Below are 25525 nucleotides of genomic sequence, written 5' to 3' on the forward strand. Positions count from 1 at the left end.
TCACCTAACTTTGACCGCCAGGCACCTAACCTGATGGAACGACGACCGCCAGACACCAAACTCAGACCGCCAGACACCTAACTTGATGGAACGACCACCAGACATCTAACTTAGACCGCCAGGCACCTAACCTGAATGGTTTGAGGGTCTTTGTGTGCCTGTAAGTAGAAGTCGCGCACTGATGGATTAGCGACTCCCTGATCGGCAATGAATTCTGTGCGTACCTTCAGAGTTCACATTCCGCCAGGATATGGTGCACCAAACTGAGGGTAGTAGTGCTGACTCTGCAGATATCGAGCCTGAGATTCTTGGGGAGGATAGCCTGAGTGAGGCTGTGGGAAGCGGCCTTCAACATTATGTGGCGGGTGGTGTGCTGGAGACATGAAGGGTTGAAATTGGTGTAATGGTGGGGCACGAGAAGAGCTGGAGGGTCCAGAGATAGAGCCAGTATGCCGGGGCTGTGGATGGTCAGAAGGAAAGCGAGGCGTCAAGGTCATATAGCGATTAGAGGCCTGCACTGCAGAAAGTGGATCCATTGGGGTGCCCTGCACGTTTTGTGTTTGCCGATGAGTTGGGTGAATATGATGAGCAGGTAGAGATGGCAGAGCATGGAATTGAGAGGGGAAATATGACTGTGGGGGAGGGCAATACAACGGGGGTGGCGATTGGTGGAGTGGAGGCGACAAATGTAAGGGTGGAAGAGAAGGAATTGGCAGAGGTGGAGGGAAAGAATGATGTGGAGGATGGGGTGGCTGGAGTGCCTGTGAGTAAACATGTCGCAGAGGTCCCATTGGTGGTGTAAAGATGATTTGATGTTGCATCAATGCTTCCGAATTTTGCTGAGTAGGTGCCATCTTCCTTTTTCCCTGCACACTCGAGCCACTTGCGCTTGCTTTGGCTGGTTTTGCTTTGGCTTTAGGTGCAGACTTCCGTGGTTTAGCCGGAGCATGATCAAAGGCAGAAGGTGGCGCTAAAGATAGCTGAGCGTCCATACCCTCGTCACTACCTGCCAGTTGAGACGTATCTCCACCTTTCTTCACTGCTCTCTTGTCTCGTAGTTGGCGTATGGCCATAGCGCGGACTTCAGCTGCATTGGTAACCCGAAGTGGTGTCTCTTGAAGCGTATCGGGAACAACATGTTGGATGTGAGCATAGTTATGCACGGAATAGACATTGAGAAAAAAGTTTGGCGTGGACTTGTGTTTGACTGTGGCCTTCGTTCGAGAGGTCTCTATCCGTTCTTGATGTACAGGTTGTTGTTGGATGTCCGTGCACTGTGAATCAAGGCAATTATGTTGAATATTGACAGCACAAATGATGTCCTGTAAGGTGATCACAGTGAATGTTTGACTCGCATATAAAATACACAACATACTATACCAGTTGAAACTGTCTCGTTGTTGGTAAGATCAATGCACAGCAGGTGGAGAGACGGGTGCAGAGCAGCTGCAAATGTGAAGAGCTGGAGCGCAACATGATCTGCGGTTTGACTGTCCTGGGATGATACGAGAATCTCGCGAATACGTCCAATATACAACTGGAAGCAGCATCACAGCCGTGTCAATGAGCAGCTGTTGTGATGAAAAGAAAAGAAGACTGGCTCACCTTCCTGTCCACCGGCTGTCGGAAAATAACATGACTATTCAAGCTCGCATGTTCTCCCTCGCTTGTTACAACTGACTTGGCCTGATAAAGCTCGATTCCGGGCCGAGCAGTCCCAAGAATCTTCGCACAACAAGTAGTGCTCCACAGGACCACGTCTTTTCGCACTGACTTTTGTGTTGCAGTGGGAGTAGTGGTTTCAATTTTTCCTGAACCTGTACATCATTAGTATAGTAATAGCGCATGTTATTAGACTGACCAGGTATTGGAGGATTATGACTCGAATTCAGTATGCCAAGAAGCTTTGCTTGTTCGGGATGTTCATCAAGGTAACATAGAACCTGTACTCCCGCACAGACCCATTTCTTGACTGTGGGATCATACCAGTATCCGCCAGTAGCGATATGTTTGACCGTGTCCTGGTGTGAAAAGATCCTGCAAGTATCTCTACTTGGCGCCTGTCGGTTGCTGTGGATGCACGATAAACGGAATACATGATTGAATGACTCGTATCGCTCAGTTGAAAAAACAATCGCAGGGCCGAAACGCCGAATGTACGCAGGAAGATGGATGAGGAAATGAAACTTTGGTTTGCTTATCAGGATGCTCGGTGCACATTGTGTCGTGACATTCAAGAAATCTTCGATGGTTTGAGACAGTATTGCCTATCTCGCAAGGGTATCAGACAAGCCTATCGAATAGAACGTGCATTGAACTCACAAGATATGCTTCCGTATCTGTAATTTTCGTATGCCAGACAAGCACGACGAGTTCACCAATCACTGTCCAGGCATTGAGGACCGGCAGAGGAACAAGGTCGTGAATGATGAATGGCATAACTTGCGCCAAACTTTTGAAATGCTTGCCGATTAAACTACCTTTATAGTTGTTACAAGTAACATCGGTCACGTGGCCCCCCTATCATTTTCCCTTCATCCTCGCCCTCACCATCTACCGGCTCGTCCTCCTTTACCGCCTTTCCGTTGACCGGATTCTCGGGACCGTTGAAGGTTCAACGATACTGCGAGGCACGAACAATGCTCCTGACTGTATCTATAATTGTTGTAAGGTCGTGCGTTGCCTAGTCTGCTATACTTGAGACGACAAGTGCGTTCGACCCTAAAGGGGAAGCGAGTGCAGCAAGGATCTAGAGGTATGCGCTGAAAGCGCTACTGGTTGGCCAATGCGAAGCGCGGGAAAGCGCAGGTGCGCGCAAGGCGCGGGAATGCGCGCGTGTATGGCGCGAAGCGCGGGAAAGCGTGCGCGTGTATACAGATATGAGAGAGAGTAAGAGTGAGTTTGCTTAAGTGATGATATGATGTAAGACAAGAGAAGGGAGATGCGAGGTGTAAACAAATAGATTTCTACTATGTTCTGCTAGGTAAATAGTGGGTAGTAACCAGTAAGTCCTCTGTCGTTCTGGTGGGAGAGTAAGTTGGTTAGTCATAGTATGTACTGCTGGCGCTTAAGTATGGCGCCTAAGCGCTGTCATGCGGAGCCGAAGCGCTACCGAGTAAGGTATGTAAAGATATATGTAAGTAAGGGTCCATGATAAAAATAAAGATGGAACGATAAGCAAATGTGAGAAATGGAAATATACGCACTAGGGAACTTGGTGGACAGTGGATGGATGCTTCCGGATGGCTGGCGCTATAGGGCGCTCAAGCGCGGGAAAGCGCGCGCGCATATACATCGTGAAGCGCGGGAAAGGTACGCGCGCATGGCGCGCGTTGCGTGGGAAAGCTGCGCCTCATATAGAGATAGCTGCGGGTAGCACACAGAGTGATGCTACAAGTTCGTGCCATGTACTCCCCAGTGAAAACTGCCATATTGCACAATGAGAGGCATGAGTCTCTACATCTCCCAGGGACTTAAATTCTGAGTGTCCCCACTCAGCGCGTGTGTGGTGAGGATCTCAAGTGATAGTATGCGAGTACGATGCATGTACAATGCTTGGGTTGTTGGGCGATGAATGCGCACGCATAGGAATGTATCACATGATATGCACGAAGCGCGGGAATGCGCAGGTGCGCGCGAGGCGCGAAGGTGCGGGAAAGTGCGCGCGCATATGCGCTCGAGGCGTGGGAATGCAGCATAGCATGGCGAATTGCAAGGGTGACTCTGGTGTGAATAATGCACCATGGGTGTGAGGCGATGATGTGAGAGTGATATGGCTGTGGTGTGCGAGGCGCGCGCGTATGGCGTGAAGCGTGGGAGAGTGCGCGCGCATAAGGCGCGAGAACATGCGTGAGTGTTGCATGCGCTGCATTCTGTGGGGGCGCAAGGGGCTGTTGCACAATGATCTCTGAGTCCAATATGCGTGCATGAGCATGATGCAAAGTGGCACGGTCCAAGAGCGATCCAATCCATGTCCAAACCAAGTCCTGCTAGGTGCGCTAAATATTAGGTGCTAAAGGTTTGAACAGCATGAGTAAAACTTTATGCGAAAATATGAAGAGAAAACAGTAAACTTTGCAGATGTCCTATCCGACTTGTCTTCTTCGTGCGGCTGTCGACATCTACACCTTCCTATGAGCAAGGCGCGGGAAGTGCGCGCGCACGTGAGGCGCATGGGTGCGGGAAGATTGCGCGCATATCTGCGCGTTCTAAGGTAAAAAGAGCATGGTGCCGCGTCATGCGTGCGAAGAGAAAATAATATCCTATTGAGCTAGGCGGGCACAATCTAAGGTTGTTTTGGTGTTTTTTTTCTTCTATATTCTTCTAGGCGATCCCTATATGCATATATATCTGTGTGTTATTAGTCCTTTGGATGGTGTTATAATGAGAGAAAATAAAAATGAAAGAGCACTGGACGAAACCCAGGGTAAAACGAACGGTATCCTATGAAACAGCAATGGTATGTGTTTTTCTTTGGTGCGCAGCTGAAGCGCTTGAAGCGCGTGGTGTGTGTGGCATAGGCGAGGGTCAGAAGGCGCAAGGCTGGCGCGCTTGGGGTGCTTGGTTCCTCTTCATCAAGCCTTTTTGATTGTGACTCCGAGGCGGGCTAGTAACTGGCAGAATGAATTCCTGCACAACGCGCTGCAGGTTGAAGGCGCGCCAATGGGAGGCGCTGCAAGGGGTGTAGAGGTGCTCTACAAGCTGATAGGATGCGCGCGATGTGCGCGCCTTGGGGCGATTTCGCGTGAATTTGATTATATTGGCCGAACATGCGAGGAACGGCCATTTCTCTGCAAATGTGTTAGCGAGAGACATATATAGTTTGGAATTAGGCGCAAATGTTGTGCGAATGGGCTGTAAGGGTGGTTTATCAAGGCGCAATAGGCGCATAGGTGAAAGAGAATAGTGCACGTCAGGGTGTGCAGGAACAAATTTGACATGGTAAGCAAGAATGTGAAGAATGCGAATAAATGTGGAAAGTGTGAAGTTAAAGGTGATGATGGGGGAATTAGGCGCATATGTATGTGTCAGGCGCGCGCCTAAGTCGCGCCTGGATGGCTGATTGGAATATATTTTGTGTTGAATGACAGAAATGTGATTTAAAAGGGGAGAGACAATAGAAGTGCGATAGTGTGAAGACTCTGCTAAAATTATGGATGCGCGAGGCGCGGGAATTACCGCACAATGCGCGCGATCATGGCGCGTGAACAAGGGGTGGTGCGAAGATGAAATTAAAGTGTTTGGAATTCTCATATAGCTCCTTAAGAGCTTTAAACATGAAAGGGACAAAAAACGCGAAATGAGATGAGGGAAACTATACAATGCCTCTAGGTGTGCGCATTGCGCGTCCTCAGGCGCAATATGGTGCGCCTGAGTCATCCCAGGGTCGCCTGAGACATGCTCTGCTTGGTGGTTGGGCAGTGTGATGCACGGATGCTTTACTGGCAAGGGATAGTCACTAGAAGCAAAAAGCACGACATGCGCATGATCGTTAGTGACAGATGGAATTACCAGAGGACAAACTCTGGTTGGCGCGAGGTGTTACTTGAGCCTCTGATGCGGTAGAAGGCTCCTCTATAGGCGCGCTAAGGTGCAATAGATGTTTAGGGTCATCCCTGACCTCTGGCGATGTGAACGGCGATAGCGGTGACAGTGAAGGCGTGATTGGCAAGATTTCATCCTTAAGCGATGCAATAGCGATAGGCGAGTGTGTTTCAAGCGATGGCGTAATAACTTCCACAATGGGCGCGTTATTGTGCAATAGATGTTTAGAGTCATCCCTGACTATAGGCGATGCGATAGCGATAGGCGAGCGTGATTTGAGCGGTGCATTAATGTGCAATAGATGTTAGAGTCATCCCTGACTATAGGCGATGCGATAGCGATAGGCGAGCGTGATTTGAGCGGTGCATTAATGTGCAATAGATGTTTAGAGTCATCCCTGACTACGGGCGATGCGATTGATGCTGATGTGGGCAGCAAATAAGAATTGTCAGCGTGCAAAACAGGTGAAGAAAGAGATGATGATGGGGGCAAAGAGGCGCCTGCAGTGCGCTTCTGGTTGCGCTTCGCAGGGCGCGCGCTCGAGTTCGTGATCTAAAGCGATGCAGTCTAGTATAGCTTTGTGTGCTGGCGCAGTTGATGGTTCAGGCGAGCGTGAATCGCGCGAAGGCGTGGGAAAATCGTGCGCACGAGGCGCAAGGAATAGGAACTGGTGGCCTTTTGTCAAGTACAACATCTGAGGATGCGCGATAGAAGAGTCCAGCTGTCACACTAGCGCTAGTGGACGTATCCTGCGTTGCGCGGCTCGTGTAGTATTGATCTTTGCGCTTAGTTACCATGGCTTGCACCGGTGCTTGCGCTGGCGCGGTCGCTGGGACTAAGTTCGCAAATGGCACTACTACAGGCGCGTTAACTGGCGCGCTTGGCACGGGAAAAGCGCGCGCAGGTAATAGGAACTGTGCAGCTGCAAAGACGTCCATGAACGGATATGGGTCGTGTGGATAGTGGTCGGGGAACTTGATCATAAGGCGCAAGCGAATTTGCAGGCTGAGCATCTCTAGGGATTCCTTCCATGAATAAGCGGTCGCGTTCGGCCTTTCCAATACTGGTCTTCATCCATCAGTGGCTGCATAACCTTCCTGAATGCGCGCAAGTAATTGCTTAGTTCAGGTGCAAGAGGGCATTAGGTTTGTTAGCGTATTCTCGTGCGATGGCGCGTAAGTCCGCGAGTGCGTAGCGTCTCTTTCCATCCCATCCAGGATACATTACCTTAACTTCTGCCATGAATGCATCATAATCACTTACTGCCGCTTCAGGCATGCCTCCCCATAGTTCTCGATCATCGCGTTCAAGGTAGCGAATAATACCTTTGATGCGGTCGAGTCCTTGGAGTCCTGCTTCATCAGCGAGCTGCTCATATGCGTCAATGAACTCGGCGAGGTTGTCTGTAGTGCCGTCGAATTTGGGCGCGTTTGTTGTGCCACGGATGGGCATTCTATAAGGCATTGAAGCGCGAGAAAGGCGCGCGAGCGAGGCGCGAGAAAGCGTGACTAAGATGGTTAGCTTGTGAAAATGCAAAGAGATTGACCTATATGTGCTAAATGGCGCTAGATGCGAAGATGCGCAGAACTAGATCTTGCTGACTGTTCCCCTCGCGGTGGGCTCCAGTTGAAGGTTCAACGATACAGCGAGGCACTGAACAATGCTCCTGACTGTATCTATAATTGTTGTAAGGTCGCGCGTTGCCTAGTCTGCTATACTTGAGACGACAAGTGCGTTCGACCCTAAAGGGGAAGCGAGTGCAGCAAGGATCTAGAGGTATGCGCTGAAAGCGCTACTGGTTGGCCAATGCGAAGCGCGAGAAAGCGCAGGTGCGCGCAAGGCGCGGGAATGCGCGCTTGTATGGCGCGAAGCGCGGGAAAGCGTGCGCGTGTATACAGATACGAGAGAGAGTAAGAGTGAGTTTGCTTAAGTGATGATATGATGTAAGACAAGAGAAGGGAGATGCGAGCTGTAAACAAATAGATTTCTACTATGTTCAGCTAGGTGAATAGTGGGTAGTAACCAGTAAGTCCTCTGTCGTTCTGGTGGGAGAGTAAGTTTTTTTTTAAGTAAGTATGTACTGCTGGCGCTTAAGTATGGCGCCTAAGCGCTGTCATGCGGAGCCGAAGCGCTACCGAGTAAGGTATGTAAAGATATATGTAAGTAAGGGTCCATGATAAAAATAAAGATGGAATGATATGCAAATGTGAGAAATGGAAATATATGCACTAGGGAACTTGGTGGACAGTGGATGGATGCTTCCGGATGGCTGGCGCTATAGGGCGCTCAAGCGCGGGAAAGCGCGCGCGCATATACATCGTGAAGCGCGGGAAAGGTACGCGCGCATGGCGCGCGTTGCGCGGGAAAGCTGCGCCTCATATAGAGATAGCTGCAGGTAGCACACAGAGTGATGCTACAAGTTCGTGCCATGTACTCCCTAGTGAAAACTGCCATATTGCACAATGAGAGGCATGAGTCTCTACACCGTCTGACAATACCTTAGCCTCAGGACGACGCAGGCAATAAAGGTAACTACAAGACAATTGCCCATTATGCCAATTATCCCATGGGACACATTCCTGTGTCCATGTCCACTTCTTGTTTCCAGTCTGCTCCCTTTTCCCCGTCTGCCCTGTATTCCCCGACTGCTCCCCTTTCCCTGTCTGCCCATTTCCTTCTGTTGGACTATAACCATATGTTGGCACAATTCTCAGATATTTTCGACCCAATCGAGAGCTCTTCAGCGCCATCAGAGATCGAAGTTGGTGTTACACAGGTCTGTTCCCTGGTTTTCTTCTGACCTCGGAATATACTCACTTTCTTCCAGGAGATGGCTGATGACATTGAAGTGGTCAAAGCCCTAACTTCACGCGAGCGACTTTCAGTCGTGCCAGAGGTGTATCTATCGGCACCGCAGTCTCCCGCAGATTCTTCTGTGAACCTCTACTCCCCTATGAACTCTGTACCAGAGTCGTGGATGGTGTCGTCTGCTGTGGATGTCAGTAGTGTTCAGCTGGACGATAATACACCAGAACCAAACACATCCAAGACTCCTCTTCCCTTCACAGATACTTTGCATATGATTCTGATGGGTGTTCCGCGATGGAGGAATGCCCTGGTCTGCCTTCGGCTCAAGATGAAAGTTGCGATTTGCTGCGGGAATGTTCAAAATCCATTTTTGATCATGCAACTAGGTTATGCTGAACAGAGGAAACAATTTATGAACGTGCTCTTCGAGCAGAGTCTGACCGCAGTTAACTTAGTTCATGATGACCTAGAAAACGGTCAGAAGCTCGTCGATCTGATATCTTCTGTACATACTGACTCTTTCCAGTTGTCTCCCATGACGGAATAACCACCATCACGACAGATGAAATGTTAATATTGGTATGTTGTGTACGTTGTTTCTATTGGCTTGTCTCACCTAGAATAGGCCACAAAATGGATAGCAGGATTCAATTCTGACTTGAAGCGTGTGGCCAAATTGGCTATCATGGACACCAGATCGGTGTTTGGTTTTGGCCTCAATGATACATCCGCCGCAGACCCAAGTCTCTTAGCGAACAAGTGTGTGGAACTTCTGAGGCGCTTCATGGTCCCACAGTCTACATTACTCCCCATTTCAGTAAGTCTTCTGAGTTGCCTTGGGTAATAAAGTCTGATATACCATGCAGGTCAATGGCTTACTGTGGCTTCTGCGAAACAAGATTGTCAAGTCGCTCGTGTTCTATATCATTTTCCGCCCCAGCTCGACTTCCGGCGCAAGAGTCGTGATTGGCGATGAGGAACCAGCTATCTTCAGAACTGCCCCACTCCTGCCCGTGGAGATGATTGCATATGTCCTCACTATTGTAAGTCGCTTGTTTGCATTGAACTCTCATTCACTTACAACTGTCGCTTTACACTAGTGGTACAGCACCCTCTTGACTCGGCTCAGTGAGTTGGTCAAGGCGATGAAGACCTCCGGGCTGCCCGTCAACATCATGATGTCAATATTTCCTCCTGTCGCTTTTATCTATTCAGAAGCACTAGAGTGCCTGTTGTGGTTGCTTGAACAGACAGATGACCCAGCATACCCAGACTTCCTGCAGGTGCTTACGAACTTTTGTGACATCGAGTGAGTTGCCTGAGTTGAGTTCATTTTGTACTACTGATTAATGGAGATACAGTCAGGATGATGTCTGCAGGATTGTCTGCAGCTGAGCTACTCTGAAGGAGTAATGTTCTATACCTTTGATACCTTGTATTGAGCGATTCGTCTCTATTTTGCATTTTCATCTCAGTTATCGCATTGCAGCATCCACCTCTACACCCAGGGGCAGATCGACCGCATTCAACGATTGGACTCACAAGACACAGTGGGCTCACTTATGCAAACTCTTGGGCGACGACCCCGCAAATATCACATCAATTCCAGACGTACAGAAGCATGTTATAACCTGTTTTATAGGTTACCTTGTCACCCTCCCTCAATCTCAGTTGTCAGACATCCCGCCCGATCTCTGGGATCTAGGACCTGACTCATTCCTGTCAGTCTCAAACGCAAATATTCGAGTTTCCTATGCACAACAACCCAAGCAGCGGCTCTACATCGTTGAGTCGCTGTCGTCAACTCTGGTGCCCTGGAAACTGGTGGTTCCCGATGCTATTACAGCTGTGATGTGCCTCCGGCATGACTGGGGCTCGGATATCACCAAGATTGCCTGTAACCTCCTTGAAAAAGTAATTGCTATAAAGACATTGCAGCCAATCTCAGTTCTGCCTCATGCTCGGCGCCCACTTACAGAACTCCGTACATACTTGCTCGGACACGTCCTCTCCCCCAAGGATCGCAGGCTTCCCTGTTTCAGGCCTGTTTATGCTGACTATATTATGTACGAACAACACCGTCACAAGTTCATGAACCAGCCTCGCGCAAGAGCGGCACTTCTTCACGGTGGGCTCATATGGCGGCTGGCTTTACACAGTCTTGGTTTTGATGTCCTCCCCTCCGTTCTCGACGGCATTTCACGGGAAGCAGTGCCGTTTGGCCTCACGCTGGACATTAATGGCCAGACTTATTTTGACGATGAGCTGTCGGAAGAGGAGGTGGATTTTATGTGTGGGATGTATCATGTGCATACCAGTAAGTTTTTCTTGCTCTCATTCGACAGGCGCTTATGATTTGAATATGTAGATGACGGGAATGTAGAAATAGTCTCTTGGTGGCCTAGACCCCATGCCTGGGCTGCATCGGGACTAAACGTGGGGTTCTGGTCCAGTTGATGTGAATCTTGGTTCCAGTCACGCTTGGACAACATTCGACAGGGCGTTTCGCGAGAGCGACATAAATTTACCAATGATGCTAATGGTCCAATGACCGGTACACAGTGGAAAGGCTCACTCAAGTTCAACCCGGGCACCAGTAAAATGATGAAAAACATCAACGCGGCATGTTGCAGTTTTCTTGCCACCAAAGCAAGTGGTAAGAATCAATTGGTCATTGCTTGTGCATCTCAGATTCTAATGTTGTGCTTAGCTTTTACAGAGAATTAACGCCCTATAGATGAGATTGTAATTGTATATGTTTATGAGCGATTTCCTTTTGCTGTCCCCTTTACACTGCTGTATAGGACTGATATTTAATGTAGATTCGTGTACATAACTCATGTCGTCGTTAAGTTTTCCAATGTGTACAATATGTCACATCTTAGAGATTATCCATGAGTGGGCAGTGATACTGTGAGTGGGCGATAATTCAGCCATGAGCGGGCGATCGATTTTATCTGGAGACAAAACTTAATGATTTATCTTCACATTTAATCATCAGGATCTATTTTGAATTTTAACGCCTGTCTAAGCGGTGGTCCAAACTTCATACATGAGCAGGCATTTAGTCACGTGCGAGAGTTGAAGTTTTTTCGAGTCTTAAATGTGAAGTTTCATTTCAAAGTTTATGCCAGCATTAAAAGTATATTTATATTTCTTATTGTCATTGACGTTTAGATAGTGACAAAATGTTTGCTAATGCTTTGTATTTTTCTTGTCGTGCAAGATCTCATTAACATTTGAAATTTTACATCTGCTTAGATGACAACCAAAATATTAAGTATTATCTTCGCATTTCGCACGACATTCAAAGCTGTCTTAAATATTGCAATCCCCGATGTGCTATGCTGCCTGTCCACAATACGGACAAAAGAAGGTGGATCTTCACGTTGATCAGTTCAGTTTCATTGTGTACTAGTGCCCACAATTCCGAGTCCACCTTCCTTGTGTCGTTATTACTAAGTGCCTCCACGATTACAATTAGTCATTCACTATAAATGTTGAGCATGGCCATTGCTAGATCTTCTTTTCACCATCACCTTCTCGATACGATACTCATAGATGCAATAAAGAATCTGAGCAGCACATAGTAGGCGATTGAATATACAGTATGTCAGGTTTGGGGTCATTATACAAATCATGTTGATCACGTACAGCTACAGACAAAACCATGGCCAAATGCATGCCGTCTAGTGACGATGAACCTGCCCCGAAGCATGTCAAGAATAACGAAAGTGAGCGTGATGAAACATTATCAATATTGTCACTCATTCCTGTGTTTATGACGTAGGGAATTGTTGGGCAATACCATCACCATGGGAAGATGTGAATGCCTGGCGCATTCTGGAACACTTCCTCACTACCAATATCACATCCCCCAAATGGAAGATGCATTTTTATCCTACCTCGGCAATCAACACTCACCGGACGATTGGAAGGACGTCTGAGCAGCATTGTTCTCTGGTGACGGCGATGACACCGTTGCCCTGTCAAATCTTCACGCGCTGATGGCCACAAACATACCCCAAGGTTTATCAGGTACGACGAGCATGGAGAAAGATTCACCTGTGGCTATGTCTGCCTCGAGAAAGGGTATCCGAGGGACTAAGGGCAGTCAGTCGTGTAGGACATCCAATTTCAAAGTGTGTGAATCATTCATCTCTGATATGATATATTTACACTGAATATCATATGTAGCGCTTTATCAATGACGAGGCGGGGGATTCTGAAGACAATGAGGATGAGGATGAGGATGATGAGGGGGAGGGGGAGGTTAGAGATGGCTCCTCTGTGCAATCACACAGTATTACATATTTGCTAGGACCATCGGCCAAACATACATTGGCTGCAGCAATTGATAGCATTTTCAACAAGGATGAAAACACCCCTGCGAAGTCTTCAGAATGACGCCCCCCTTGTAGAGCTGCTTGGTCTCCTGGCACCATCGAAAACAGGATGTATCTTCTTGTTGTTCATAGTATGTTTACTTTTCTATTGCGTAGCACGTCACTCATTGCATGTCAGGAACTGCTACACATTATATCACCGGATGCCTTCGAGATAAAGGATTTCCTGTGATCGTGTCGGCTTGGTTACCTGGTCAGCTGTACGTGGTGTCGGATAGCCCCAGAATGATTGCAGCATCGCTTCCACCCTCTCATAGTCTCTCCGTGAAGGAGTATCTTCGTATCTTGGAGGAAGAACATGAAGCTGTGGAACGTTCAAGCATCAAACTTCCTAGCCCATCATGGGTGAGGATACGACATGGCAAGTACAAGGGCGACATAGGCTATGTCTTCGATCCTGATCAACTAAACCATTTTGTCACGGTCTTGATCCCCCCACGAGAATTCCCCTATGACATGCCTCAGGGGTCGGTAGCGCTCCTCAACCAGTCTCGCCTTCCAAATGACAACACAGTGTCTGACATTCTTCGTGACGGGGACATAGTAGGGTATTCATACAAAGGACAATGCTACTACAGGGGCCTTTTACTCAAAAACTGTCACCGCTATCTCGTAGAACTGGTCGCCTACCCTCACACTGATGAAATCTGACTGTATGTGCAATCCGGGTGGGACAAAGCCTTTTTGAAGAACACTATCGCAGTGTTTTCAATGCAGTTCTTGCACAAAGGTGATTCGGTCAAGGTAATCAAAGGAGAAGTTCGCTCAGAGATCGGTACGGTCGTCTCGACACACCATGCATCTGGTACTGCATGTCTAGAGATCAATTTTGACGGTCATCGACAAGAAATGCATGTTCGACTCCAAGATATAGAGCACGTCTTTTGGGTGGGGGATCCAGTTCAAGTTGTAGTGGGCTCACACTTGGGTTTAGAAGGGCATATCATTCAAGCAACCAGAGACATTTTTGACGTCTGTCAAGAGGTCTCTCTGGAAGTGGTAAGTTTCTGGCATACATCCTGCAAAATGGTGTAACACTCATTGTGTAGGTTCAAGTGTCTAAGCACTACTTAGATTGCTGTCCCCCGAAATACACATATCAATCTCGACCACCCAGAGCCCCTTCAGTGACCTAACCCTGTAAACATGGTCAGCCCACCTTGACATTTCTTCCGAGTGACATGGGCCAGCCCACCATGGGCCCACCTTATCATGGTATGTCATTGTGTTCAAGTGGGCCTGTGTATGCCATGTAACCCATGATTATGAGTAGGCCTACTGCACATATTCATTGAAATGTTGCAGTGGGCCCACATGAGTCTATATGGGCATACATTGTATTAGAGGTGGGCCCATAGTACACTGGAAAGGTATTTCCCCTAGAGTTTCAAGTGGGCCCATGTATTTCAGGTCTGTCTACAGGATCACCAGCACAATACGTGGTGGCGAACAACACAAGTTGTGCTGGCGAATGCAAATAAGATGTGCCACCGCCAGGATCATGCATGTCATCGCCGGCAGGCGAGAATGACATGTCAAATCTGGCGCAATTATCATCATCGCAACTGGCGATGAATTACACTGGCGCCCAATATGATAAATTCATTAAAAATGGCGGGCAGGAATTATTGCTAAAATTAGAATGAGCACAACCACTGGCGATTGGGCATTTTTCAACCAGGCGAACAGTGGTGCGAATCACGACTAGATCACAATTAACAACTGGCAAGTTATTGGAAATGTCACCGTGCATCGGCGATGTTGTCCGGCGGGTGCTCCTGATGCGCTGTCCTGTCATACATGTGGGCCCACGATGTGTCACATCGAAATGGCCGAGCCCACAGGATGTATGTCCATGTAGCGTGGGCCTGCCATCAGCTGATAAGTGGGTTGGGCCCATTTCTCTTCCATGCCATGGAAGGGTGGGCCCGGGCCAGTTCCCTGGTGTGTAGGGCTGGCCGAGCCAATTTCAATATGCCCATGGGTGGGCCCGCCTGTGATGTGACAGATGGGCTGGTCTCAATGGCAATCAACTGGACAGGCGAGCGGGCCCAGGAAATTGCACAGATGATACGGGTGGGCCGGGCCAATACATCATGCTGCTAAAACACGGGCCCGCCGGTTATCTGATACATGAGCTGGGCCCGATCTCAGTCAACGGGATAGGTGGACGGGCCTGGTGGATTGCTCACACACTAGGGGTTGGCCCGGCGGCTGTGCTGTCACTAGTGAGTGGGCCCACTCCATCCCTTCATATGCATGGGCTCATACAGATGCTCCCCTGCATACTGGTGGGCCCCGGCGGTGTATTCTGGTGTCAGGAGTGGGCTGATGCATTCTTGTGGAAACGTGGGTGATCCTTGATGTGTGGGTCATTGTTGCCGACAGTCGTCCAGTCCGGCAATGATTCAAACATGCTGCCTTTCGAGTACTGCCGTACGACCACTGCACATGACAGCAGCTGGGGAGAGAATGATGTTGCGCTCCCTCCATAGAGCTTTAAATCTTTTGCCTGTGACAAATTATCGCCGTAGTCCAGAATTAACTAGATAATCAATGGCAACGGCAACGGCAACGGTACATACCACCCGTCTGGCAATCTCATCCGACAATGCTAACCCCGTCACTGAATCACCCTCTTTCAACTTCATACATCGCTTGATAAGCGATTGAACATCTTTCAAAGTATTGTTGAGGGCAGCGTCTGCTTGTTCAGAAGATGTCATAGGAGTAGATGAAAGATGTTGGTGAGTTGGGGTAATGCTATGCGGAAGGGAAAGAAGAATGACTCTGGGAAATTTTACAAAGGTCGGGATCTATACCAATTTGATGGTTGTGAGTGTTTCCGAGTCCGCATGGCGAATGTAGAACGGCAGTGTGGACCGAGATATAATATAATTATAACGTAATAGAAGATTTTCATTGATCATTGTCCCACGTATGCGGTTGCCACAGTCGGTGGTCCAGATATCAAGGTACTAATCTTGGCAACTCCTTACCTTCTCGGACTTTGTTTTCACACTGACATTCATGTCTCAGAGACAAGTTCGTTTTGCCACTCCAGTCTCTTCGGAGGCTGGCGACTTGTTCTCTCCAGATGCTGGCAACATATGGACCAGCGTCTTTTACAATTCCAATCCCACTCAATGTCATGGTAGTGTATCCACTGATTCCCCAGTAGAGGCACGCCCCGCATTGCAGGAGGACCCCATAGATTGGTGGGGCACATATGTCCCCTTAGAGTCGTGGGTTCCACCCAAACCGGATAGCATTCCGAGATTCCAAGGAATCATCGGATTGGAATCCTATCCAATATATAAATGCAAGTTCACCTTATAAACCCCTATCGGGAATGACTAACATTTCCTTGGCAGTATATAAGTTACGTTCCAAGCTCCCCCATTGTAATGAATATCGGAGTGATGCTTCAGGAAAGAAAGAGAAAAGTAAGTCATTACCCGGATCACTGGCATCGTTGAATCAACCTTGTACCATAGATTACGAGATGTGTTTTAATGGTGACTTCGATGAGGTTACAAGAATGCTGTCCGGTGAGTGTCATTCAAAGCCAAGGGTCGCTGATCTCACACATCAAACCAGACATGTATGTTGTTGAATTGCTTCGGACCCCCAACTTTTTGACAGCTCGACATTCCAAATTGGGTGACATAAATGTGTCACCGCCAAGCCAAACATCGGAAAAAGGTTAGTCAGTCCATTGCATGATAAAACTCAACTAACTCATGTTTAGGATATGCAAGACCGGAAGGTGAGTAACAGCCTGGCGCACACTATAAAACTCATCCATTCTAACCAACCAGAACTTCCGGCACAATTATCGACATTACATGAGGATGTCCAATCAACGCCACTGAAGTATCAACCCTACGATTGCGGATGGGATGATTCCATTTCGAATGGGTCGGTACCACCTGAAGTGTCTTCGCCAACAGATCCATACAACTGCGGATGGGAGGATGCCATTCAAGCTACATCCCCAGAAGCTGTTATACAGTCACAGGAAAGTGAGTAGATCTTTTGCTTTGTGGGATCAAAGGTGACCGATTGGTAGAATCAACAGATACAATATCGGAAGAAGGTGAGCATGAACCTGGTAGGCGAGTTCCACCTCATTCTGACACAACCTCATAGAACATCTGGTCGAAACATTGCACCCAACCAGTGACGAGATAGTCGAGCCTACGATTCAGATGGATGATCCCTACAATTGCAGATGGGATGATCCGGTAATCAAAGAGGTGGCGGCCCTGAATGAGTCCTGGACACAAAATCCTTACGACTGCAGATGGGGGGATATCGTGGATGCTACAGCCCTGCAAGCAACAGAAGAAAGTAAGTTATTCTTTTATGAAGCAACACTGCAGCTGACCGGTTGTTGGGAATAGAGGATAAAATATTGGACATATGTGAGCACCCAACCTACCCACAAGGATTGATCTTACTGACACAACCGCATAGATAATGCGGCCGACTCACCTTGCTCCGAAAGAATCGGACCAGTATTTCCAACAAATGATCCTTATGATGCCAGATGGGATGATCCCATGGACGACTGTAAAGGCGCCCAAACAGCTTCTACGGCAGACTCGTACGATTGCATATGGGACGATACCACAGCCCCAGAAGAGGACATTATGCTTGAAGGTTCCACTGACAATCCATACAACTGCGGGTGGGACCTTTCGATGGATGCCAGGGCCCATTCTCCGGAAATGATGGAGGGGGATGCTGCAAACAATTCTGACCATGGGCGGGCAGATGGCATGGTGCATTCGGATCCTGGCAGGGACAGCACAGATGATCTTTATGATCTCGGATGGGAAGACCCTATGGAGGAAGCAAAGATCAGGCGGCAATCTATAGAGCAGATGATGAGCAAGGAAATGGATGTGATCGACCTAACCATGTCCGAGGGAACGGAAGTTATTGATCTCACTTTGTCTCCAGCCAACTTGGGTATGTCATTTGTCACACTTTTCATTTTTCCTAATGTCTCATAGTTGCAGAGAGGTCCGTGTCTATACCTGGACCTAACACATTCGAAGAAGTGGGAGAGTCCATGCGCCATGCGATGCGATGGCTCAACAGCATAGGACATAGTGATTGTGAGTTTTGTTGATTCCATTCTGATCATGGCTCACTTCCATGTGGGACAGTCGATAGATTTGTTTGCAGCATCGTCGCGCCCGAAACTAGACTTGTGTCTGACCCACGTCCAGCAACCACATTCATGGCCAACAGGCATTTATTTGGTGCATACATGGAGGCAAGAGATCGGGTGACAGACCTTGGTGCAGACATCATAAACATACATTGATTACTAAACATTCACCGTCGGATCATGAACCCACTAGATGCCATGATAACCAGACTGGAGCAGCAGGGGCATCGTATGCAATGACTATATTTCTACATGTAATTTACCATACACAAAATTTATGCAATATATTGCATAACAATGCAATGACAAGCAATATGTTACAATACAAACAATATATGTACAATCTAAGGGATGACTTCCAAGCCCACATCACAAAGTCCATGAGTCCCCACCGGATAGCATTCGCATACGTGAAAGCTATCTCAAGAAACATCCTCCCTGTCACACCTCCACATCAGTCAAGGTTTCACATAATCGTTGTACCAAGAGTTTGGCTTTCGTGAACATTTACCCGCACCGGGTGGTAAAGTCTTGCTCCTGGTCCGTTTCAAGGGTGACCCATTGGTAGCCTCTTCAACAACTTGTTTCCTGCCACACTTGTTACCGGCCTGTGTCACTGTCCCTTTGTCTTGTTGAATTACCACTTGATGTCTTGTCCTTTTTGCGGGAGACCCTTCCAAGAATTCTTTGGCAGTCCTTTTTTGTACTCGGGTGTGCCCTCTGATGATATCAGCCGTATTAACTGTCTTTGCAGGCTGTTCCACCCGTCCCTTTGGTGCATTGGCCGTGAGTTTTGCACTGATCGCAGAAGGCTCATGCTCGGTTCCTTTCCCCCCATGTTTGCGCACAACATGTTGTGGGCATTCTACTGCCCTTGTGATCTTCTTCGACCGGACATCGACTGCACCAGCCTCAACAGGAGATCCAGCAATAACCTTCTTGCATGTTTTCCTAGAACTCACAAACTCTTCCGGTTGCTCAGCATCACTGCTTGAGTTCTTGTCACTGCTGATGGAGTCCTGGCGCTTGCTCTTTCCTTTACTGGCTTTGTGTCGCCTCGGGATCTCCTCCTCTGTGTCATGAAATCCGGCAACAGACTCATTGGTCAGTTGGTCGTCAGATTCGTAGTCAGACGGGTCATTTTCCATACCATTCCGGGTACCACCTGGCAAGTGAGCTCCCGGTCTTGTCTTTGTTTTGGAATTGCACTGTACAGAACCTGTCCGCGCTTTCTTGGTGCTTTGATGGGACCTCAATCGTGCTCCTGTAGACAGCTGCAGTCCAGGCGACCGCTGGTTCCATGACACAGATTTCTGCTTTGACTTTCTGGTAGTTTGTGTCGGTGTCGTTACCCGTGCATCCATGTCGGCTGCTAGCACCATATCTTCCTTATTGTTGTCCCACGAACCAATGAATTCTAACACTGGCTCATCACCTTGCTCCTGCTGGTTGTACCAGAATTGTAGTAGCTGTGTCGCGTGAACTTGCTTTAACTTCGATGGCTCTGCAAGATTGTGCCCGTCTGGAAGACATTCCGCGGGAATAATCTCCGCATATCGAGGTATAACATATTTCCATGGGACGGAAATTTTTGGATCTCCACAACATTTCCCTTGCAATAATCAGATCTCAGTACAATGGGCAGGCTGGCATCGACCCACTATAATGCCAAGTCAAAAATGCCCGGATGACTGCTTTCTTGGTTTCTAGATCCATGGCATCGCATGGAGGGAGCACAGGATATCCGTCATCGCCGACCTCAAGAACATAGGTCTTATCCTGACGACCTTTCTTCCGAGTAACAACTCCATCCCCATCCAAGTTACCGTCTGATTTTTGTTAGTCTGCATCCTCCGGAAGCCAATTGACGGTCCTTACCAAATGCACTCTCGGCATAAGAATCCCATTCCGGTAAAATGGTATCCCATTTATGGGTCTTCATGAAGGAGTCTGCACTGCCATATTCATTGTTATAGTCGTGACTGTTGCAAATGTGAGAAGCAATACATCACAACAATCGGATCGCTCACCCAGCGATATGAATCTTGCCCTCCTCATTTTTCCAAGCAGATACGACAAAGACCCTCATTCCCGCATGGTTCCACATCTCGGTTGCAAAATGATGGATCATATCATTGCCTTTCTTCCGGGCAATGTCGGCCTTGACATCATCTGGAATGCCTTGATGGTTCCATAATTCAGCTGTCTCTTTCGCTTCTTGTAGCTCATCCAAGGACAAGGATGCAATAAGCTGGTTGAGCTGCTTGGTATAGTGGTTGATCATTTCTTTCATACCAGGCTTAGCTCCAGTCTCGTCCTGAATTTTTTCCAACAGTTCCTTCTTCCAGAGTGTATCCATGACGCTTCTTTCGGTCTATTTCTGCCCCATTTTGATAGGGGGTTTCGATGGTTTCCTCTTTGTCCCTTGGGATCGAAACCATGCCTCGTATGCCTGCATGATGTTTCAGTCGGTTTGGTGGTGAGAAAGACAAGAGACCCACTACTTTTTGATCCTTTAGTAGTCTTATGGACATCACTGGTGCCTTTGTCCGAGCCTTGGTTGCAGCTGCTTTAGAGACCATCTTGCGTTCCAATGGCTCAGCTGCATCCCATTGCTCAATGTAAGACTTTAGGATTGCAACCTCCTCCTGATTTAATGGGGGCTGCTTGCTGGAATCAGATTCAGAGGCGGAGTCATGGTCTGACATTATGGGCTGAGGAAGATATCGATAGGATATGGTGGTAGTTTGTGTCTGTGTGAGATAGGGCTTTTGTGTAAAATATTTGCAGCAAGGAAGTTATTTGCCCTTCCTTCATTTCGGCTATTAAGCGAGGAGAGATTGCTATTATTGTAGTTCTACTGTGTCTTATCCAGTCAACTTCATACCAAGTCTATGGGCAAATCAAGGGTAAGGGTATTGGCCCCACCAAGAACAGTTCAGCTGGTCGAATGGAAAGTAAAAGACACCTCTCGGGGCCGGAAAGGCAAATGGTGTCTGGTCAAACGTCCCCAGCCAAGTCAGTCTGCCCAATCATCCCCAGCAAAGTCTCCCGCAAAACAGAGCTTGAATATGGCAAACACTCAATTTACATGCGACTTTAATTCCCATCATACCGATTGGAGTCAGGGTGATCATGGCCCTATCGGTTCGCTGAATGTTTGGTTAGGGAGAAAAAAGACTAAGGTTTGCATCTTTCTCATTATCCGTTCAAGACTGACCAGGCTCCCAGAGCCCAAACGATTATCTCCATGAATGGATATCTCAGAAGGACGATTACCTTCACCTCCTCCTAGAACAGGAGGCGCCACCCACAAAAAAGTGCTGCTCGTTATGCAGTGCAACTTTGGTGGTGTATCGGTGTCACAACTGCCTCGGCGACCCTATGTTTTGCGCCAAATGCTGCCGACATGAGCACAGGTGATTGCCATTTCACAAGATAAGCAAATGGAATGGGAGATTTTTTGAAGAGACATCATTAACCAAGATCGACATGGAAATTTATTTGGGGCATGGTGGGCTGCCTTGTCTGGTTCTGGAAGATGTCTATGACTGGGAGGACGTAGACGAGCCAGTGTACGAGCCCTCCGATGGCTCCTCAGCCATACCGGACCTGCCTTTCCTGCACGGAAAGGAATGCACAACCGTGGTTGACAGGTCCGGCGTCCATTCACTCATGATCGGGTATTGTAAATGCCCGAATGCATGTACCCTGGACAAGCAATTGTTTGCGATGGGAATGTTTCCGGCATCTTTCAGTCGCCCAAAGTCAGCATTCACGTTTTCAGTACTGGATGGCTTTCTGCTAGATAACTTGGAATGTGGAACATCAGCCATTAATTACTACAGCAAATTAAGGAGAAAAACATCCAGCATATTTCCCCACTTGGTCCCGGTATGTCCGACGTACTGCCAGGTCATCCGTCCATCAACTAACATCCGAACAGGACTGGTACAGAGAATTGATGCGAGTGGGACGGCAATGGCGTCAACTAAAGCTTCTCAAATGGAATGGATTAGCTCATGAGAAGAGACAGCCAGCATCTAGTGAACTTGCTCTTTTCTGCCCGGCGTGTCCACAACCCAGAATAAATGTGCCACAGCTGGATGAAAGAGACAGAAACGATCCGGAATGGTTATATGCTAGATCATTGGTCATGGATGGTAATTTTAAAGCTGAACATTTGCACCCTACTCGTCCGGAAGATGAAGTTTGGCTGACCGATGGCATGTGCTTCATGGTGACCAGAGACGAATACAAGGCACATCTCGCCGGTGCCAAAGACCATGTTCAAATGTCGGAATGCAATAATCATCGGGCTGTTAATCAGGTGAATGCTTCCTGACACAAATTGGAAGCTACAGGAATAGGCAGTTGCACATGCGCTCGACATGGCTGTTTTGTACCCCATTCCATTGTTGATTTCCAAAAAGGCGAAAGGTACATTCCCGAAAGTCATTGACACTATCGTCCTTGACATCATTAATTAGACAAATAAATATGGACTACGCTCTTTGTCATGCTTTGAGTCATCACACCAAAGGACTAACTCGAGCCCTGACATTCTATGACATCAATTGCCAGTATAACAAGTATTTCCGGCATAGGGTAAATGAAAGCTTACACTTGAGCATCCCTGCCGGTATGGAGATCATACTGGGAATAGGACTGTGGCATGTCCACGGCCATCAGGACAAGTGCTATGTTAGGTATGCATCAACCTTTATCACTGGAGCAGCTAGAATAGATGGGGAGATTATGAAGACATTATGGGCGCCCCTAAATGTCATCTCTCCTTCTGCGAGAGGCATGTCCACCCTGCATCGACAAGAGTGTCTTGACTACCAAATGAATGACTCAAATTTTATGAAAATGATCAAAATGAGTTCGGACTCCTATCCTTTGCTCCATAATTGTCACTCACAATCTCCAGGTGGTTTTCTATATTGGAAATATCGAGAGGCTGTCAAGGGAGTTTCCGAAAGCATGGCAGCATTTCAGAAGCTCAATGATGCTGCTGATCCAATCGTAGTGAAAAAATGGGAAGAACAGGATCAACAAGCACAGATGCGGCGAATAGCGGATCCTTCGGCAATGGATGTATTTGACGTGCAGCTCCAAAAGGGTGTGTCACGCCGAACATGCTTCCAAACTACATAACCAATCAGATGTTGACAGCACCAACACGGAAACAACAAGAGCTGGCCTTGCTGTCTCGGGTTGGTCGTGGAGTAGCAAACGCGCAACGGGGTGCTGCCACATGGATCGCATCCAGCATCACAATTGAAGAGCTGCAGATATCTTTGTTGATGGACATAAGGAGGTTGGGAAAACATCCCACTGAAACGCAACACTTGGAGATTGGGAGACGCTGGACAAAGCTGCAGAATCAGATAGATGAATTTACCATTGCTGCAGTCACTCATCTCGGGGAGGACTTTGATCTGGATGACAACATCCAAGATATGGAGGTCGATTTCATAGATCATTCAGAGCAAGAAGGAGACGGTGATACTGACGGTGAACTCAATCCTCATGAAGATCCGCGATGCAATGTCTTCTGTCCCAAAAATGTCCTATTACCTCTCCCATCTAATATCAGCATACAAAGATGTACTAAGCTAGGGGTCGTCCACCTTATTGGTCAGGAAATTGCACTTTGGGAAGGGCAGGCTAATGACGCCCTGCAAGCAATCAGAGTGCTTCTAGCGGACAAGGCGGTGCTCTTCCGCACCACTGTCCGTCCGGCAAAATCTCAGGTTAAGGTGACTAGAGCATGGATGCAGGTACATTCTGTGGAAAGGGTAATCAGACTACACGCAATGATCTATGCCAAATGCCGAGCCCAACTTGGCCATCTACAAGCTCACACTCTACTAAAGAAATATCTTCGGATGGAGAAATGTCATCTCAAAGCAACTGCTGCTGTTGCTGATCCGAATGCCCGGGGACAAAGAAACTCTACACTTCCGTGGTTCTGGTCTCTCAATGTACAAGGTGATTCGGTTAGCAACAATTGGATGAATGAATGTGCGTCACCATCCAGTGATCATGCTGACCATACCATGACCGAAATTAGTCTATAGGGTCCACTGGCTTCGCACCAAGGCTTTGCGCGACCGATGGTCGGAAGAACAACTGCTCATTGAACATGAAATGGGTTAGACCTTACAGTTTTTTCTTCATAAGGCAACAATGTGGCTGTCATGGATCACCTACAACGGCGATCCACTGCCAGAAGGACACAAATGTTACACAATTCGGCAGGCTCACATGTACCACGAATTGGTCAAACATGCACGTACAAGCTTTCTCAAGGCAAATCCGATGTTCAAGACCATTGTTTAATTGCCGAAAGTGTGGTGCATTTTGTGGATCAGAGTAATAGTTATTAAATGGTCCACATATTCTTCTTTTATTTTGCATTCAATGAAGATTTCCGGGAATAGTAACCACATTACCGGATTTGTGTTTTGAAGCTCCGACAATACATATAAACAAGCTGTTCAGGATTGATTTCATGTAACATGTCCGACCAAACTCGAGCACTGTATGAGGCTGTCACCGGCTCATTCTCAATCTGGGATGCAGCCCATATATTTGAATATGCCACCTCCAGATTCACTGCCATTCATCTCGCGCAGTTGGCAGAGCCCAACCCATCAAGTTCCTATAAGTACTCGTTTGCTCAACACCTCGTCTGGGAGGTGGAGGTAAGACCATTGTGAATAATCGCACTTACATGCTGATGCGGAGTTACAGCATTTTGTTATCCCTTTTGTGAGCATGTGCGCAGTGATGAACATCAATACAAGCATGCCTGTCTATTTAAGTCATGTTCTCATACACATCACAACCTTCCAGACAGAACACGACAACCGGAGGACACTCTTTGAGAGATTCCGGAACTGTCCCCATGATGAAAGTGGAGATGCGGCATGCCAATACCGGGTGGTGCCGCGCTACCATCACTGCTGGTGGACAACCGCATTCCACTTCCAGAATATACAAATGCCTCTCCAGTTCTCGGTAGCTGAGGTGAAAGCGCTAGCAGCAGCTCACTTCAAACAGTGGGCGAGTGATTTTTAGTCTTGTCCAAATTCTGATTTTATTGACACAATCAGCCTGCATTAGGTTTGCTGATACCGGAACTGATTACCCACCCCCGGAAAGATGACCCACTCCTTCAACAACTTCATGCTCTCCGGACTGAAGTCGCCCGTCTTGGTCTCGACCTCGGTCAAATGCTTGTTAGTAAACTGGAAGCCACGGGAGCGGCAGTCGATGCGATGAACTGACTCGAGCACCCCCTAGATGAGGTCTATGACGCTATGGCTGCCTCTCATGCGGCGGTGGAAGTCTTGGCGGAAGACTATAACAATGGCCGGATTGGAACATCTCCCTGCGGAGATCCATTCCCTGAAATGCCTCCCTTTATGCGTAGATGAGGGCAGCCTTGATATAAAATAGTTAGGGAAACGTATGCATATGTTTTTTTTTACGAGTTCATCTGGTTGTATGTCAATGTTACATGAGATATGTCCAGTAGCTATCAATGTATTACAATTCAATGACACAAACCATT

General features: G+C 47.8%; 9 protein-coding genes across 9 annotated transcripts; 5 read left to right on the forward strand and 4 right to left on the reverse strand.

Annotated features, from left to right (window-relative positions):
* Window positions 1-1079: 1079 nt before the first annotated feature.
* Window positions 1080-1373, reverse strand: F5147DRAFT_588758 (uncharacterized protein; the record flags this gene model as incomplete). The annotated part of the gene is made up of 1 exon (XM_041432114.1): window positions 1080-1373. A coding segment is annotated over one exon (294 nt), but the record flags the coding sequence as incomplete, so codon positions are not given.
* Window positions 1374-2117: 744 nt separating this feature from the next.
* F5147DRAFT_561703 (uncharacterized protein) lies at window positions 2118-2511 on the reverse strand (the record flags this gene model as incomplete). The annotated part of the gene is made up of 2 exons (XM_041430598.1): window positions 2118-2267; window positions 2323-2511. Coding segments are annotated over 2 exons (339 nt in total), but the record flags the coding sequence as incomplete, so codon positions are not given.
* Window positions 2512-7809: 5298 nt separating this feature from the next.
* F5147DRAFT_781840 (uncharacterized protein) lies at window positions 7810-10809 on the forward strand (the record flags this gene model as incomplete). The annotated part of the gene is made up of 10 exons (XM_041442703.1): window positions 7810-7974; window positions 8048-8320; window positions 8372-8828; window positions 8879-8931; window positions 8978-9169; window positions 9219-9395; window positions 9453-9661; window positions 9714-9735; window positions 9796-10669; window positions 10721-10809. 10 exons carry the CDS (start codon window positions 7810-7812, stop codon window positions 10807-10809), a joined length of 2511 nt encoding a protein of 836 aa, XP_041284773.1.
* Window positions 10810-12022: 1213 nt separating this feature from the next.
* F5147DRAFT_781841 (uncharacterized protein) lies at window positions 12023-13889 on the forward strand (the record flags this gene model as incomplete). Its single annotated transcript, XM_041442704.1, has 9 exons — window positions 12023-12086; window positions 12143-12340; window positions 12391-12494; window positions 12550-12746; window positions 12774-12829; window positions 12877-13301; window positions 13375-13411; window positions 13462-13757; window positions 13833-13889. 9 exons carry the CDS (start codon window positions 12023-12025, stop codon window positions 13887-13889), a joined length of 1434 nt encoding a protein of 477 aa, XP_041284774.1.
* A 1186-nt stretch (window positions 13890-15075) lies between these two features.
* On the reverse strand, window positions 15076-15484 carry F5147DRAFT_781842 (uncharacterized protein; the record flags this gene model as incomplete). The annotated part of the gene is made up of 2 exons (XM_041442705.1): window positions 15076-15303; window positions 15344-15484. The coding sequence occupies 2 exons, from the start codon at window positions 15482-15484 to the stop codon at window positions 15076-15078; spliced, it is 369 nt and encodes a 122-aa protein (XP_041284775.1).
* A 304-nt stretch (window positions 15485-15788) lies between these two features.
* Window positions 15789-18096, forward strand: F5147DRAFT_781843 (uncharacterized protein; the record flags this gene model as incomplete). Its single annotated transcript, XM_041442706.1, has 12 exons — window positions 15789-16003; window positions 16086-16204; window positions 16256-16309; window positions 16359-16463; window positions 16510-16527; window positions 16580-16783; window positions 16831-16857; window positions 16911-17111; window positions 17165-17185; window positions 17238-17735; window positions 17780-17884; window positions 17936-18096. 12 exons carry the CDS (start codon window positions 15789-15791, stop codon window positions 18094-18096), a joined length of 1728 nt encoding a protein of 575 aa, XP_041284776.1.
* Window positions 18097-18398: 302 nt separating this feature from the next.
* Window positions 18399-20648, reverse strand: F5147DRAFT_659364 (uncharacterized protein; the record flags this gene model as incomplete). Its single annotated transcript, XM_041434579.1, has 5 exons — window positions 18399-19552; window positions 19602-19769; window positions 19819-19922; window positions 19971-20314; window positions 20442-20648. The coding sequence occupies 5 exons, from the start codon at window positions 20646-20648 to the stop codon at window positions 18399-18401; spliced, it is 1977 nt and encodes a 658-aa protein (XP_041284777.1).
* A 784-nt stretch (window positions 20649-21432) lies between these two features.
* F5147DRAFT_748656 (uncharacterized protein) lies at window positions 21433-24026 on the forward strand (the record flags this gene model as incomplete). Its single annotated transcript, XM_041440095.1, has 5 exons — window positions 21433-21834; window positions 21887-22236; window positions 22431-22825; window positions 22874-23065; window positions 23119-24026. The coding sequence occupies 5 exons, from the start codon at window positions 21433-21435 to the stop codon at window positions 24024-24026; spliced, it is 2247 nt and encodes a 748-aa protein (XP_041284778.1).
* Window positions 24027-24467: 441 nt separating this feature from the next.
* On the forward strand, window positions 24468-25388 carry F5147DRAFT_781846 (uncharacterized protein; the record flags this gene model as incomplete). The annotated part of the gene is made up of 4 exons (XM_041442707.1): window positions 24468-24653; window positions 24703-25018; window positions 25075-25194; window positions 25255-25388. The coding sequence occupies 4 exons, from the start codon at window positions 24468-24470 to the stop codon at window positions 25386-25388; spliced, it is 756 nt and encodes a 251-aa protein (XP_041284779.1).
* Between the last annotated feature and the right edge of the window lie 137 nt (window positions 25389-25525).

Source organism: Suillus discolor (assembly GCF_016758755.1).
Source record: "Suillus discolor strain FC423 chromosome Unknown F5147scaffold_157, whole genome shotgun sequence".
NCBI lineage: Eukaryota > Fungi > Basidiomycota > Agaricomycetes > Boletales > Suillaceae > Suillus > Suillus discolor.